The sequence below is a fragment of the Astyanax mexicanus genome, chromosome 7 (assembly GCF_023375975.1).
Source record: "Astyanax mexicanus isolate ESR-SI-001 chromosome 7, AstMex3_surface, whole genome shotgun sequence".
NCBI classification, from domain to species: domain Eukaryota; kingdom Metazoa; phylum Chordata; class Actinopteri; order Characiformes; family Acestrorhamphidae; genus Astyanax; species Astyanax mexicanus.
The window spans coordinates 5,297,632-5,313,478 of record NC_064414.1 but is presented as its reverse complement, the minus strand read 5'-3'; the positions used below and the strand labels follow the sequence as shown (position 1 = coordinate 5,313,478).

Below are 15,847 nucleotides of genomic sequence, written 5' to 3'. Positions count from 1 at the left end.
TTATGGTATCATATCGCCCAGCCCTATTGTTCATTGGTCATTTCACTTATTTGAATTAACATCTTTTCTGTTTTTTTTTTCAACAGGAAACGACTTTCTGGAGGATTCTCCGTACGAGCCGGTGAACAGCCGTCTGTCAGACTTATTCCGACTGGCCCCCATCTACTCAGGTAGGATCTGGGATGGTTTAATTAATTATTTATTATTGTGCCTAAAGCTTTTTACGGCAAACTGCTTTTCCACTTGCAGAACTCACACGGGAATACTGTAGCGGTCTGATATTTTATATGTGTATATATATATATATATATATTTATGTTTTGATTTTTAATGTTAATTGGTTATTGGGCATACTTTCATGTTTGCGCTCTCTCTCTCTCTCTTCCTTCCTCACTCCTTCCTCCTCATCCTTCTTCTCCTTCTTCTTTTCCTCCACCCCCCCATCCTTTTCCTACTTCAACCCCAACCCCCCTCGTGACTGCATGCTGTGTCTGATCTCTTGCATGGGGAGATATAGTTCTGCATGTCCGCGGTTAGCGCTCAGCGAGCCGTTAAATAAGGTCTGACCTCAGCACCTTAAAGAAAGTTCAGCCTGGAGATTGACCGAGGCTGGCATGACCCAAGTGCAAGTTTGTTGTGTAAAGCGTTGAGATGTGGGATCTGCTCTGGGCTGGGTTCTGGATTCTCTGCGTGTGGGTCTGCGGGCGGCCTCTAGGTGGAAGTGTTGTTCTCTGTGTAGTCTGTGCAGTAAATCCAGCCGCTGGGACGACTCCAGTTCTAATGCCCTGTCTAAGGTGCTTCACAGCATATGGTGATAGCAAAGGTTTAACGGAAGCAAGTGAAGTCAAACGCAGGGAGCTTTGAGTTGCCATCTCAAGTAGACTAAATGTTGTCCTTGAGAGTAATCGAGAGAGAGAGGGAGAGAGAGGGAGCAAGAGCGAAAGAGAGAGAAAAAAAAGAGAGAGAGAAGAGGGAGAGAAGATAAAGAGAGAAAGAGAGAGAGGCAGTCAGACTGACAAGATTTAAATGAACCTCAAGTTTATAACCAACGCTTGAAGGCAGCGTTCAGGGAGTTCCAACAGAAACTTCAAATGCAAAGTCACCCGCTCTGCTCTGTCTAGCATACAGTATAGAGATGGCTTACTTATATTTTCATTCTCAGAGACAGCACTAGTACTGTGCAAAAGTTTAACACAGACACTAAACTGCAATTAAAGAAAGAAATAGATCCTGTAACACTTTACTTGGATGGTTCATTTGATGATGCTCAACTAACATTCAACTGCATGTCTATTAAATGTAACCCAACAGCCAACTCTAACCCAGACTCTAATCTTAACATTTTAACATTAGGTTTAGGGTTAAATTTAAAGTTTAGGTTTAGGTTAGGGTTAGGGTTTAGTGAAGGATTAGATTTTAGGGTTGATTGAGGGTTAAGGTTAGGGTAAGTTATAGGGTTAGACATAAAGTTTAGGTTAAGGTTGGGGTTAGGTGTAGGGTTAGATTTTAGGGTTGATTAAGGGTTAAGGTTGGGGTTAGGTGTAGGGTTAGATTTTAGGGTTGATGTAGGGTTAAGGTTTGGGTTAGGTGTGGGGTTAGATTTTATGGTTGATTCATGGTTAAAGTTAGGGTTAGATTTTAGGGTTGATTATGGTTAAGGTTAGGGTTAAGTGTAGGGTTAGATTTTAGGGTTGATTAAGGGTTAAGGTTAGGGTTAAGTGTAGGGTTAGATTTTAGGGTTGATGTAGGGTTAAGGTTTGGGTTAGGTGTGGGGTTAGATTTTATGGTTGATTCATGGTTAAAGTTAGGGTTAGATTTTAGGGTTGATTAAGGGTTAAGGTAAGTGTAAGTTGTAGGCTTGGATTTTAGGCTTGATTAAGGGTTAAGTGCAGGGTTAGATGTTAGGATTGATTAATGATTAAGGTTAGGGTTAGATGTAGGGTTAGATTTTAGGGTTGATTAAGGGTTAAGGTTAGGGTTAGATGTAGGGTTAGATTTTAGGGTTGATAAAGGGTTAAGGTTAGTGTTAGGTGTAGGGTTAGATTTTATGGTTGATTAAGGGTTAGGGTTAGTGTAAGTTGTAGGCTTGGATTTTAGGGTTGATTAAGGGTTATGGTTAGGCTTAGATTTTTAGGGTTGATTAATGGTTAGGTGTAGGGTTAGATTTTAGGGTTGATTAAGGGTTAAGGTTAGGGTTAGGGTCAGATTTTATGGTTGATTAAGGGTTAAGGTTAGGGTTAGGTGTAGGGTTAGATTTTATGGTTGATTAAGGGGTAAGGTTAGCGTTAGGTGTAGGGTTATGTTCTATTTTGAATCATTTACATTAAACATATGGTTGCAATATAACTTGCAGTTAATAGACATTCAGTTGAAGGTTAGTTGAATGTCAGTTGAGCATCAACGAAAGTCATGTTATATTAAAATCTGTGATATTTGCCCTTTAAATATGAAAACCAGAGGTTGTGTTCAGTCCTTCTGTGTTTAAAAGTTAAGTTCAACTATTAACTTTGACATATTTTTGGTCAAAAGTCACTAAAACATATCTACGTTTACGTTTACATTGACTCCGAAGTTTGAGGAGGATCCCAGCTTTCACTTTCAAAACAATCGCTCAAGTTTTGTTCACATTCTGGAGAAGCAGAAATGAAAACTAAACTAAATTCAATGCCACACGTAAGTCACGTCAGTCAAAATAATGAAAGCGAAACAATCACAGAGCCTGTTTCGAGCTCCCCTTAGGGGTCCGGAGTCAGCGAGTAAACAGTACGGTAATTAAAATAACATGCACCTCGCTATTTTTTACCTTTCCCCGTCTTTCTCCGGGGCTGTGAGAACAGAGAGGTTTATGGGAAAAGTGCTCAGAATCAGAGATCGCTCCTTATTCCCCATTGAAAAGCTCTTTACTTTGATTGACGGCTGCACTGCGCGGCTAAGAGACAGCCCCACGGACCATCAATCCCTCTCCTACAAAGGGATTTACGAGGCAGACGCAGTCAGAGACAGGGCACATCACACTCGCAGTGTCTGGAGGCTACAGGCCTCTGGCGAGCGCCTCCTGCTGCTGCTTATGACTCCGTTGGGAGATGATGGGAGAAAATAGGTTTGCTTTGTTGCACTGTTTTTGGAAATTGGTTTATTTTATTTTTATGATTTATTTGTTTTTCGATTAGTTCAATGAACATTGATACAGTAGAATAAAATAGCTACTTTAAAGAGCCACTAAAGCTTAAACCATATATATATTTTTCATTAATAGCTGAAATGTGTTCCTTTAAAGTAATAAAACATACTAGTCCTGCTTAAATTATTTATAAAGCTTTCTTAATCTTTAAAAAAGCTTTTATTGTGGTAATTTTATTGTGGTCAAACTGTACTGTAGACGTGGATAATGTTTCTGTGTACTTTAATATAATATGCAGATCAGTCAGTTAATAATACCGCCTCTTTGCTAACGTCCAACCATCTGCGTCTCACTGCTATCAGAGGCACACTGCTGCTGCTGCAGCTCAGCCAATCAGCTCTCCCTCCTGCACTGCCTCTAAACCCATACATCACCCACTGCCCCTCCCAAACTACCCCTCCCAATTTTTAGCTTTTTTAAAATTTGAGATGAGGGAGTTTAGTGCCCCTTTAAGCTGCACCATTGCTGACAAAGATCATGTTTTCTATTGGATCCTTGTGGCGTAGTATTGCCAATAGAATAGGACTAAGTATACTGGTTGAGATAAACATGAAAACGTGATTATATTTATACTCAGGTGTGGGCTAGAGGGATATAAACACCCAAGCATTGAATGCGATCGAATCTTCTGAGAAATGTTCCACAATCTAGTAGAAAGTTTCCCTGGACAATAGAGAAAGCAGGATAAGTAATTAGAATAGTAATAAAGCATATATGTATATGTATACAAATATAATGAAAAGGTCTTGATTTTATTCAGCAAATAAAAACGATCTCCTGATGATGTGCCGTATAATCAAATTTAAACTTTTCTTTTTTTTTATTCAATAAACTGACATACCAAAAGTCATGGGATAGCAGTAATGGGATGACACCACATTGGACAGATTAAGTAGGTTGTAATGATCATGGCCAGCAGCATCTGGCTAGAATTGTCGCTGTAAACATACAGTAATTATTCATATTGTGATATATTGTATTGTTTATGTTTGGGACATGTCATAAAATATCAATATATATATATATATATATATATATATATATATATATATATATATATATATATATATATATATATATTTTTTTTTTTTTAAACATAGACCTTCTAAACTCCCTAAGACTCGCCCATCCCCCCAGTTTGACTTATTAAAGTTGATAGTTGCTTTATTACTGCGTGGTATTTGTTCCTCTCCTATGACATTTGGCATGTCAGTGTAAAACATGTTAAAAAAACAGTGTAAAAAAATGTTATTATAATAAATACAAACAACACTAAAATAATAATTAATGATGTTACATCTGTGTTCATTAAATCGTCCCTAAGGATCTTCTCGGGGGAGTCATGTTTACCTGTTTAACTGGTTTTACAGTGATCAAAAATGATGTATAATACTGTTGTTTTTAGGCGCCTAAATCCTGTGATGAGCACAGCACTGTGTTTTAACTGCATTATAGGGTGATGATGGTCTTATCCCAAGAGAGTTGAATCATTTGATTCATGTTATCCAGGTAGATAGTATTGAGCAATACTGTGTATTGGTGTTTTGTTAAATATTACACCGATTCCCTTTGTTTTGTACGAGTGTAAAGTGAGGCCGCCTGTGTTTTGGAGCATTTTCAGTCAGTAGGAGTGCCTCGTCAGTCTCCTCTCTGTATGCCCGCTGAGTCTCTCACCAGCTCCTCCACTGTATTGATGTCTGTTTTCCACTCAATTAAATGGCTTTATTGAATGCTCAGAGGCTTCCTCTCCGTACGGAGTCTTTACTGTCATTATTCAGGTCATGCCACAAAACCAGTAAAACAAACAAGTCGGAGTGCTCCCGGGTTAGAGGTCAAGTTGGTCGGTTGGAAGACGGACCGGTGTGGATCAAGTGGTCTGACAGCTGCAGTCTTGCAGACGTACCTCCGCTCTGTAATGGGCTGAAATGTAAACGACTGTGGTGAAGTAATGGAGGCTAAATTTAGGCGCGCTCAGATCCTATTCACCTGGCTCAGCTCGAGCTTTACTTCAGAAACCACTGCAGAGGGTTTAGATCAGATTATTCTGAGAGAGAGTTTTTTTTTCTCTAATGCACAAAAACAGCCATCATTTACACAAATTAACCATAACATTAAAACCAACTGCCTAATATGATGTAGAACAGGGGTCAGCAATAGGTGGTTTTGAACTATAATGAACGATAATGAAGATAAATAAATAAATAAAATGCTTCTCTCGTGAGCTTTTGTTTACATTCCTCCCCTCTCTCTCTGTCGGGCTCGGCGTAACTTTAGTTTTCACCCGTTCCTGGGCTCCCTATCTCCTTATAAGGGTGTTTTTCCCCAGCTGTGTCCCAATTCAGTGGTAGTTTATTGGTCTGCGACCCTGGCGGCATGGGTTCGATCCCACCCGAGGAGCAGTGTGTTAATTTATTTTTTTATTTTTTCCTTTCTTCTTGGGGTTTCCTGCTTTGAGATCGACTGTTCCGCAATTGGGTTCAACAACCCTCTGGGCTGGAGAGCTACTTGTCTGTAGCACTCCATCCCATTACACTTAATTTTCCAAAACAGATTTTTTTGTAGCCCTCCACGTAATGATGAACCACTTCATGCTGTCAAAACAGCTCTGGCCCATTGAGGCATGAACTCCACAAGACCTCAGAAGGTGTCCTGTGGTGTCTGGCACCAAGACGATAACTAAAGCAGATCCATAAACTCTACTATGTTGTGAGGTCACATCACTGAGCCTTGGGCATCCTTGACCCCGTCATCAGTTCACCAGTTGTCCTTCTTCTTTCCTTAGATCATTTTAGGTAACTACTGACTGCTGCATACCAAGACCACCCCACAAGACCTCTGAGGGTGTCCTGTGGTGTCTGACACCAAGATGTGACAGCAGATCCTTTAGGTACTGTAGGCTGTAAGACTGTGGGGCTTTCATAGATCAGCTGCTTTTCAATGATTTTGGGATTGGTAGCAGGATAGAAAAGGTGGTATTGTAAATATACTCTAAGTAAGTAAATGAGCACTGTTCTGATTGGCCATCCTATTTTGTATTTCAGATTAAAAGTCCTATTAAACTTTAGAATGTGATAGGTTAAGCTTTACATTAATCTGCATTAACAGTTCAAGGTAGATGCATGTAGTTTTGTATTTACAGACGGATTTTAATATTGTACCATATAGATTTGGATGTGAATAATATGTTTTGATATGGAAATATTTCTAAAGTATATTTTACTCCAAAAATGTAAAAACACTGTATTTTACAGACTATAAGGCACACTATCACTGAACGTCTATGTTCTTATCTATTTTCATACTTGAGGCACACAGAATTATAAGGCGCATTTAAAGTGAAAATAGTAAGGGACAATAGTTTTACCATTTTTATCTTGTAATTCAGCAGGTCTTGCTAATTAACAAAACTGTAATTCTTAAACTCTAAAATCCTTTCAATTATAAATGAGCACTGGATGTTAATCTACACAGATTTCTCTCCTGAAAACAGTTTATTTGGATGAGCAAAGTGCTTTCGTTTATTTACGAAATGCTAGCCATGGTTAGCAGTACTTAGCGCTAGTAAATGTCACCCGACAGCGCTAAACTGAGGAATCCTGAGTCTTTCGGGAAGAGAGGGTGCTATCAGCTAGCGGTTAATCCCTTGTAGCTGGTTTTAACACAGTAAAAAACAGGCTACACTTTGATATACTCACCTTTGAACAGGGAAAGAGCTAGCACTGCAGTTAGCAGCTAATGCTAATACTGCTTCAGCCTTGGTGCTGGAGAAACTTCACTGAAACTCACCCTTATAACACTGTACTTCTGCAGAGTGGCTTTACTGCTCCTTAATACCTTACTGGTAGAATGCATATATGAGGCTTACTGGATTATGAGACGCACTGTCTGTTTTTGGAGAAAGTTAAGTGTTTTAAGTACACCTTATAGTGCAAAAAATATATTAAATGCTGTGTGTATGGGGAAAAAATGTCATTTTATCTGTGGAATCAGTGGAAATGGGCATTATCTTTATGGTATTCCTTTTGGAAAATATGATAAATGAGTATGAAAGTATGTTTTCTTGTGGACGTCTCTAGTAAAACAGAAGCACATGAAGCACATAGACATTTATCAGATATCTCCAGCCTTATTGGTGGTGTAAGGTGGTGTGTTTGTCCATTGGAAGGGAAGTGTTGTGATACACTCTGTACCTTTACCCTAATGTTCCTAATATTTCCTAATGTTCCTAATCAGGCATGGGTAGCATGTTTAGTGGTTTTGAATTGGAGCTTTAATGCTAATGTAGCTAACAAGTAATTAAAACGTATACCCCACCAATTGTAGCATTGTGCTAATCATCATACGCTGGCTCAAAACCTAGTTACCTTGTACGTCAAGTGTTGAGTTCTAAACAATAGACAGAATTCTGTCCACAGTTTGGTCCATTTTTATGGATGTGTGCACTATCTATCTTTGTAAGAGAGAGTGATAAAGCACTTCCCCCTCTTTTTACACACAGTTTACTTTCCGTTGTGAAGCGCTGATCCATGTAGGAGCCAGTCAGAATCCATTTCGCCCACTTTTGCCGCTTTCTTTCTCTCTCTCTCTCTCTCTCTCTCTCTTTCTCTCTCTGTGAAATGGCAGTTGACTCAATATTACCAGCACACCATTAGCCTCTGACCAAGAGGAGAGCACAACAAAAGCGAGAAAGGCTCAACCGCACACACAGTACACAACTCACTCTCACATGAGCACTCGCTGTTCCTTCACGTTTCACACATGCCCATTTCAATAACCCAGCCCTTCCCAATCCAGCCAACTGGAAAAGCTGAGGAATCACTCGCTACGCAATCAGTTGAGAAGCAATCCAGAGGTCGAACACAGGAAAACATACAAATAAATGTTTGCCTTACATACAGCTCTGGAAAAATATAAGAGACCACTTAATGATGATGGTTTTTCCTTGATTTTACCAAATTGAAAATCTGAAATATAATCAAGAGGAAGATGGATGATCTTAAGCCATCAAACCAAACTGAACTGCTTGAACTGTTGCACCAGGAGTAAAGGTATAAAGTTATCCAAAAGCAGTGTGTAAGACTGGTGGAGAAGAACATGATGGCAAGATGCATGACAACTGTGATTAAAAACCACAGTTAAACCTTAAGTCTTAAATCTTTATGAATATGAACTTGTTTTTTTTGCATTATTAGCAAAATGTTGTTAGTAGTTTATAGAATTAAACAATAATGTTTATTTTACTCAAACATATACCTATAAATAGCAAAATTCAGGAAGTGGTTTCTTAATTTTTCAAAGAGCTTTATATAATAAATAATAAAAAATCTAAACAAGCTGGACATTTTTACTGAAGCAAAAAATAATAGAAATGTGACCATAAGCAATGCTGCTATGGAGATTTGTCTACACATTTGAAAAAAGTTGAAACAGTAAATGTCATGAAAGAGCATTAAAGGGCATTCCAATCCAAAGTTTTGCTGTTTCTATCATTTTGAAGCAATAAGGAAGGCAGAAAGTGGATTGGTTTTCACTCAATGTTCATTTGAAAGATTACTTGCACTTAAGTTTCAATTATTATCTTGTTTTTTAATTAGCTATGGGAACTTTTTTGGACTTTTATATAATATTATGGCAATGACTGGACAGTAGACTTGCCTCAAAGCCTGGGGAGATAGTGTCAAGTGTTTAGTTCTATCAAACAGACTGAATTCTCTCCATACTTCCGTTCACACATGTTCGTTTCAACAACGCAACCCTTCTAAATCCAGCCAGCTGGAAAAGCTGAAGCATCTCTCGCTGCACAGTCAGGCGAAAAGCCTTTCAGAGGCCGACCACAGGAAAACATAGAGTCCCACAAGGCCACGATTGGTTCTGAAGAAGGAGGAATGGAAATGTTGGTGTTTCCAGGGAGAGTGATATGCGGCGTGGCATTGTTGGAGTTTGTTGATAAAGTCCTCAGTAACGGCAGCCAATTGTCAGTTACCGCTCAGTAGCTCCCTTTGAGAAAAATGGGTCTGGAAAGAGAATGTGACACAAAGTGTAATAGCCAGTCTGCTGAACTGCCTGAGTTGGCTGGGCTGAAATTGCCTAAATTACGGGGTGGTAAGAAAAGGACGAGGACATCAAACAATCTGAGGAAGCACAACTATGAATAAAGATGAGCTTCTGTATTATTCTGCCGCTTCTTCACCTCTCCAGAGTGCTTTTTTTTCCTGTGTGGAATGTTTGTCCGACATAGTGTCAGCATGGAATTGCTTTATCCAAACATAAACATACAATACGTTCATCCGTTTTGCTTTTTAGGAAAATACAATACTATACTATATTGTCTCAGAAATCACAAAATGCAATTGTAAGCAGTATTTATCCCTCAGACATCAGCTATTCAAAAGCTTTCCAGTTAAACATTCTTCAGATATCATTGTTAGCATTGCCCCAGATTAGCATTGCTAGGGATACCAGTTGATGACAAGGCATAATTCAGTATTTTGCCCATTCAAACACCCTGGAAACATATCCTGGGCTGGAAGCTGGCAGTACTGTGTGTATAACTGATTTAAAACAGTGACATAAATACAGTGCTTGTAAAAAGTTATCATACCGCTTGAAATTTTCCACATTACACCCCCAAACTTAAATGTATTTTATCTGGATTTTATGTGACCAACATAAAGCAAGGAGCAAGTAGTTGTAAAGTGACAAAATATACATGGTTTTAGAACAACCTTTCTCTGTATTTTAGGGTAGATTTTTACCCATTCTTCTTTGCAAAACAGCTCAAGCTCAGCCATGTTGGATGGAGAGCATCTGTAAACAGCAATTTTCAAGTCTTGCCACATATTTTCTATGGGATTTAGGTCTTTTAGGACTTTGACTGAGCCATTCTAACACATGATATTCTTTGATTTAAACCATTCCATACCAGTAGCTCTGTCTGTACACCTTGCTGGAAGGTGTCCCACCGCAGTCTCAAGTTTTTTGCAGCCTCCAACAGGTTTTCCTTTAGGATTGGCCTGTGTTTAGCTCCATCAGCTCCATCTTCCCATCACCTCTATCCAGCTTTCTTGTCCCTGTTGAAAAAAAAATGGCCAAAAAGTTTAACTTTGGTCTCATTTGAACTGAGCACCTTTGTCCACATGTTTACTGTGTCTTTTGGCTTACTTTAAAAAAATATGGAAAGTTTCAAGGGGTATGAATATTTTTAAGGCACTGTAGTGTAGAGTTCGGGTTAGGGTTATGTGTAGGGTTAAATTAATCAGAGAATGATAGTTGAGCATCTATGAGGCATCTATAATGGACCATCCAATAAAGAGATACCAATATTGGTCTACTTGGAAAAAGTAAATTCTGACTATTGAAATCAAATGGATCATAGAGTTGTACCACATCAATTAGCATTATGCTAATCATTGCACACTTGACTCAAAGCCTGTGGAGTTGAGGTATATTAAATATACTGAATTCTGTTCAGACTTAGATACATTTTTGATCTTGTAGAAGTGCAAAAAATTGAAAAAATCTTTACTCAAACCCACAAATATCCCTACTTTTTAGATTTTTTTTGGAAAATATGGACAGAATTCAGTATATTTAATAGAACATTTGGTATTTCCATATTTTGGATGGTCCATTATACAGTAGGTGCCTCATACATGCTCAACTATCATTCTACTATCATTCAACAGCATGTGTTTCAAATGTTACACAAGTGTTACACATTTAATAAACATGCTGTTGAATGATAGTAGAATGATAGTTGAGCATGTATGAGGCACCTACTGTATAATGGACCATCCAAAATATGGAGATACCAAATGTTCTATCAAATATACTGAATTCTGTCCAGATTTTCCCAAAAAACATAAGTAGAGATATTTGTATGTTTAAGTAAATATTTTCCACATTTTTGCTCTTCTACAATGTTGTAGAATGTAATGTAATGTAATGTAATGTAAAAATACGGAATGCAGGAACGCTGTTCTGTTTCTGCTCATTATTATGTATGTTTAGTCAGGAGCCAGTCTTCCCAAGGTCAGCCGGAGCTCAGCGCTGTCTCTCCCCCGTGTGTGTGGTGTCAACCTTGGACGGCTTGTATGTGTGTGAAAACATCTGTAGTGGCAACCTTCCAGGCCAGCGACACGGCTCTGCTGCACATCTCAACACTGACATGGCACTAAAAGGCTGTCAGCACCTCCACGCTGCAGCAGGGTCGCGCTAAGCAGCTCCGCACACGGAGTCCAGAGACTCTCAACAGGTTTTCTCCTGCTCACAAAACTGCCAAACTCGCAGATTGTGAATTGAAGCCCCGTCTTTGCTGTCTATTACAATAAAGCTGATAACAGCTGGAAACAGTGCCAGAACAGGTTTTTAGAGCGCTGTTGATTGTAATAGCTCTGTGTTGGAATCCAGGGGCTTTGTTCTGAACTGTAGTAGAAGGATTAAGCTATATATGTTTAGCATAAATAAAATAACTAAAAGCCTTTAATACTTTGCAATGTCGCCATTAGTGATGCATAGATACAATTTTTTTCCCAACCGAATACAGAAGTGTGCAAAAAAAGAAAAAAACAATACCTACTAAGAATTATTCATTTAGGAGCATTATGTAATAGAGTAGTTATAACATATATAACATATATAAAATACTGTTTTAATAATGAGATTACCATAAGATTGATGACAATCTAGTCCAGCGTTAACCAAGTGTCTACCATTGTAAACTACAGGGGTTAGACAATGAAACTGAAACTTATTTTAGTGTGGGAGGTTTCATGGCTAAATTGGACCAGACTGGTGGCCAATCTTCATTAATTGCACATAATTGCACCAGCAAGAACAGCGTGTGAAGTTTCAATTATCAGGGTAAGAGCACAGTTCTGCTCAAAATATTGCAATGCACACAACATTATGGGTGACATACCAAAGGGGACAAATTGTTGTTGCACGTCTTGCTGGCGCATCTGTGTCCAAGACAGCAAGTCTTTGTGATGTATCAAGAGCCACGGTATCCAGGGTAATGCCAGCATACCACCAAGAAGGACCAACCACATCCAACAGGATTAACTGTGGACGCTGTAAGAGGAAGCTGTCTGAAAGGGATGTTCGGGTGCTAACCCGGATTGTATGAAAAAAACATAAAACCACGGCTGATCAAATCACGGCAGAATTCAATGTGCACCTCAACTCTCCAGTTTCCACCAGAACTGTCCGTCACTGTCCTGGTCTAAAACCAGGTGTTTCAGTTTCATTGTACAACCCCTGTATATGATAATGCCTTGACTGACTGCTGTGTTTGGGGTCAGTGATAAATCACGTTCATTTGTTGTGACAGAGCGTCTACTCCCTCTACAGCTGGTATACTGCAGTCATTCAGCTCTTCATTTGGGAGGAAATATGTTTTGTGAGCTATTTAGCTGCTGGTTGCTCTACTTAGCATCTGTTTTAGTAGCCTGTTTGGACTGTGTGGAAGTTGACTTTGATCTGATGGGTTGTGTTGGACAGTAGTGGATGATAATATGATAATGTGTTGCACATGGTCTGACAAAGCTACTGTAGCCTGAATAAAAGGAGAAGATATACAGATATTCAGTCCTATTTTCACTTTCTACTGTTAAATTAAGCACTTAGTCAAGTCAAGTCAAGTAGTTTTATTGTCAATACTGCATATGTACAGGACATACAGAGAATTGAAATTACAATACTCTCCTTCCCAATATTACAGCAAGTACAGATAATAGATATAATAAAAGAGAATGGGAGACACTATGTGTACAATACAGCAGGGACACAATAGACATACATGAGACAGAAACAAGGTGCAGTAGTGTGGGGGAGAAATAGATATATAAATATAAGTAAAAAAAAAAAATAGATGTAATATAAAAGAGTGGGAGACACTATATGTACAAAACAACAAGACACAATAAACATACGTAAGACAATAGTGCAATATTGATGGTGATTGAGATGGAATGACAGTATAAATAGTATATATCAGCAGTGCAAATATGGTATGTGGTATATATCTTAAGGCAGGTAAAGTGAATGAGTGCGTAAGTTCTTAAAAGTTCACAGTTTATGGGGAATTAAAGTGCGAATTGACAGTGCAAGTATATCAGATATTGGGTGTGTAGTGCAAGTCCGTTTGGAAGGGACCAGTACTTTGTGCATTGTAGTGCAGAGTTTCAGTACTGTTTCAGACATGCAGTCTTTCTTCACAAACGTTAAAAGAATAGTTGGTTGTTGAAAGCTGACTGAACTCCATTGTGATACATTAGCAGAATGGCACTGCTGGTGAAGTTTCTTTCCTCCTAGATCTGCTGTTAGAAGTGCAAAGGGGGACCAACTCCACATTAATGCATGTTGGTTTCCTGTATACCCTGCCTGTGGGAGGCTTGTACACCCTGCTGGGGGTAGCCTAAGGTGAGCTAAGGTTAAGGCTTTGGGTAATAAATGTCTCAAAGAAAAAGACGTAGTTAGGTTTATGTATTCATTGTGGTCCTTTACTACACTCTGTCGGACTCAACCTCGCTCTACCGCCATTCTAGCTCCCTTAGTTGCTGCATACATCTAATGGAATTTGCTTTTGCTCTTATTCAAATTATAACAGCTCTTTCATTGTGTTTATTGCGAAAACTCATATCTGAAACATGTTTTTTATGGTCTAAAACACCAACGAGTTGGTGGAAATACCCATGATACTGTTCTAAGCTATGCTGACTTGTAAGAAATAATGGAAAAGAAACGTGTCACCTGCAGCCTGAATAAATTTGGCACAATAGTAGTGCCAAATCTGCACCCCCTCTCAGCAGCTTGAACGCACCAAAAATTGGAAATAATTGCTTTAACTCTACTTAGAAAATTCACTCCTGACAGGGGGTGCTTTTCCTGGCGGGGGTGTTGAATTTGGCACAACACCAGATTTCGACACAAAACCATTTTTTTTCCCCTTGGGAAGGAACAGGACTGCTTGAACTTCCTCTAATTGGTCTGAAAGTCTGAACCATCTAGAAAAGTGCTTTCACACTGCAAAGGAACCAGACCATGGTTCAGTAGATCCAGACCAGGAACATCTCTTTTGGTCGGACCAAACTTTGGTCGTGGTTCACGCCCCATTTCTCACCTGCTACTTTGGTCCGAACCCAAACTGCAAGGTGTGAAAGTCCAGATCAAACAAGCTAGCTGTGAAAGGTTAAAAGCCAGATTTTACCATTAATAGCCTACAATAATGTAATTTATTATAGATAGCATCTTAATACTGTAGATGTCCACCATTCTTGCACTTGTGTTCTTGCTAGGTAACTAGTCAAGAATGTTCTACCCAAGAAAAAAAGTCTGTTCTCCATGTTCTTAGTACTAAGTAGGAATTAGAACATGTTCCCCACATTTGATTTGCATTGCTTGAACTGATAAGGAGACTGACTACACTGTTTGAAGGAATGGTCCTCCTCGTCTGTTCACTCTCTACATGTAGCGGAAGTTTCTTTCCTCCACAATAGCATCTCAGTGTGTCTGAGCGCTCGCCTGGGGGTGTATCACTCATTCGATTCATTCAAGCCTTTTTTTTTGTGTGTGTGTGTGCCGGCATCCATTACAGTCCAGCCATTCTTGAGAACTGTTAGCTCTGTTAGCTCTGTTAGCTCTTTTAGTGTTCGCTAAGAGAAGAGCGCAGAGCTATCTTTTCCCAGCGCCCCTCTGCCTATTTTGGGCTTTTTGTTCTAGTAAACGCTCCTCTGTCCTCCTGGAGCTAGCGGCAGCTCGGGGAGACATCTCTTGCGAAAGCAAATCAATACGGAGGCATGTTAAAATAGAAACTCGAGGCTGTGCGTACAAGAAACTATTGATTTCTGCCTTTCTGCCTCTCGCGCTTTTGTTTTTTATTTTTTTCCCCTTTCCGCCAAAGCTCTTGTGTTGAAGTGGATCAAAGGATAATCCCTCTGTTGCTAATGCTCAGGTATACTGTTGCATCATGACGCGCAATGTTCCAGAACCAGAGGGGAAAGCCAAGTGTTTTTGTGCTGCTAAACAAAAGATTTCCTCGCGCCGCGTCCGTCAGCGGTGGGGAGGCGAACGGAGGGTCTGGCCATGTGTCGTTGGGCTAGGAAAACGGATCGCTGCCGCTAACGCAGACCTTGTTATTGGTTAAGTGCTATTGATGAAGTGTGTAGATCTGCGGAGAACATTTAGGCCTTTGATGGAGCGTTAAGGTGCTCCTCGGGGGAATGTTAGGATGTTAACACAGCGCGGCACGGTGTTAATGAGGCCTCGCGCAACATTAGAGCTCGTCCTTTATCTGTAAAAACCCCAGGCTTCCCACAGCTCCCTCCACGCCCAGCCCACCATCTGGCTGACTGCAGTTTTGGAGGTCATACTCTCGCGCTGGAGCGGCGTGGGGGGAAAACGGGGCTCTCTGAAGGAACATGTGGCGAGTTTTAAAGAAGGTGAGGAGGAAAGTTAAAGACTGATACACATTGACCTTGTCAGTGAACCTGAGGAGGCCACATGGAGAGATGAAAGAGAAGACGTGTGGCCTGATAAACAGATAGATGTGCTTTCTAGGGCTGGAGGCCATTGCTTTATGTAGAGCGATACGGTACATTTTCTTTTTACCGTCTTCACGCTTTGTAGATTACACTTTTTTTTACCGAACAGCAGCTCTGTGCTAAT

General features: G+C 39.7%; 1 protein-coding gene across 2 annotated transcripts in view; it reads left to right on the top strand.

Moving 5' to 3' along the window:
• Positions 1-15,847, top strand: part of gfra1a (gdnf family receptor alpha 1a) — a 123,560-nt gene that overhangs the window by 6,988 nt on the left and 100,725 nt on the right. For both annotated transcript variants that reach the window (XM_022685163.2, XM_022685162.2), the window contains exon 3: positions 87-170. In XM_022685163.2, the coding sequence (XP_022540884.1) occupies positions 87-170 (84 nt within the window). The remainder of the gene's footprint in view (positions 1-86; positions 171-15,847) is intronic.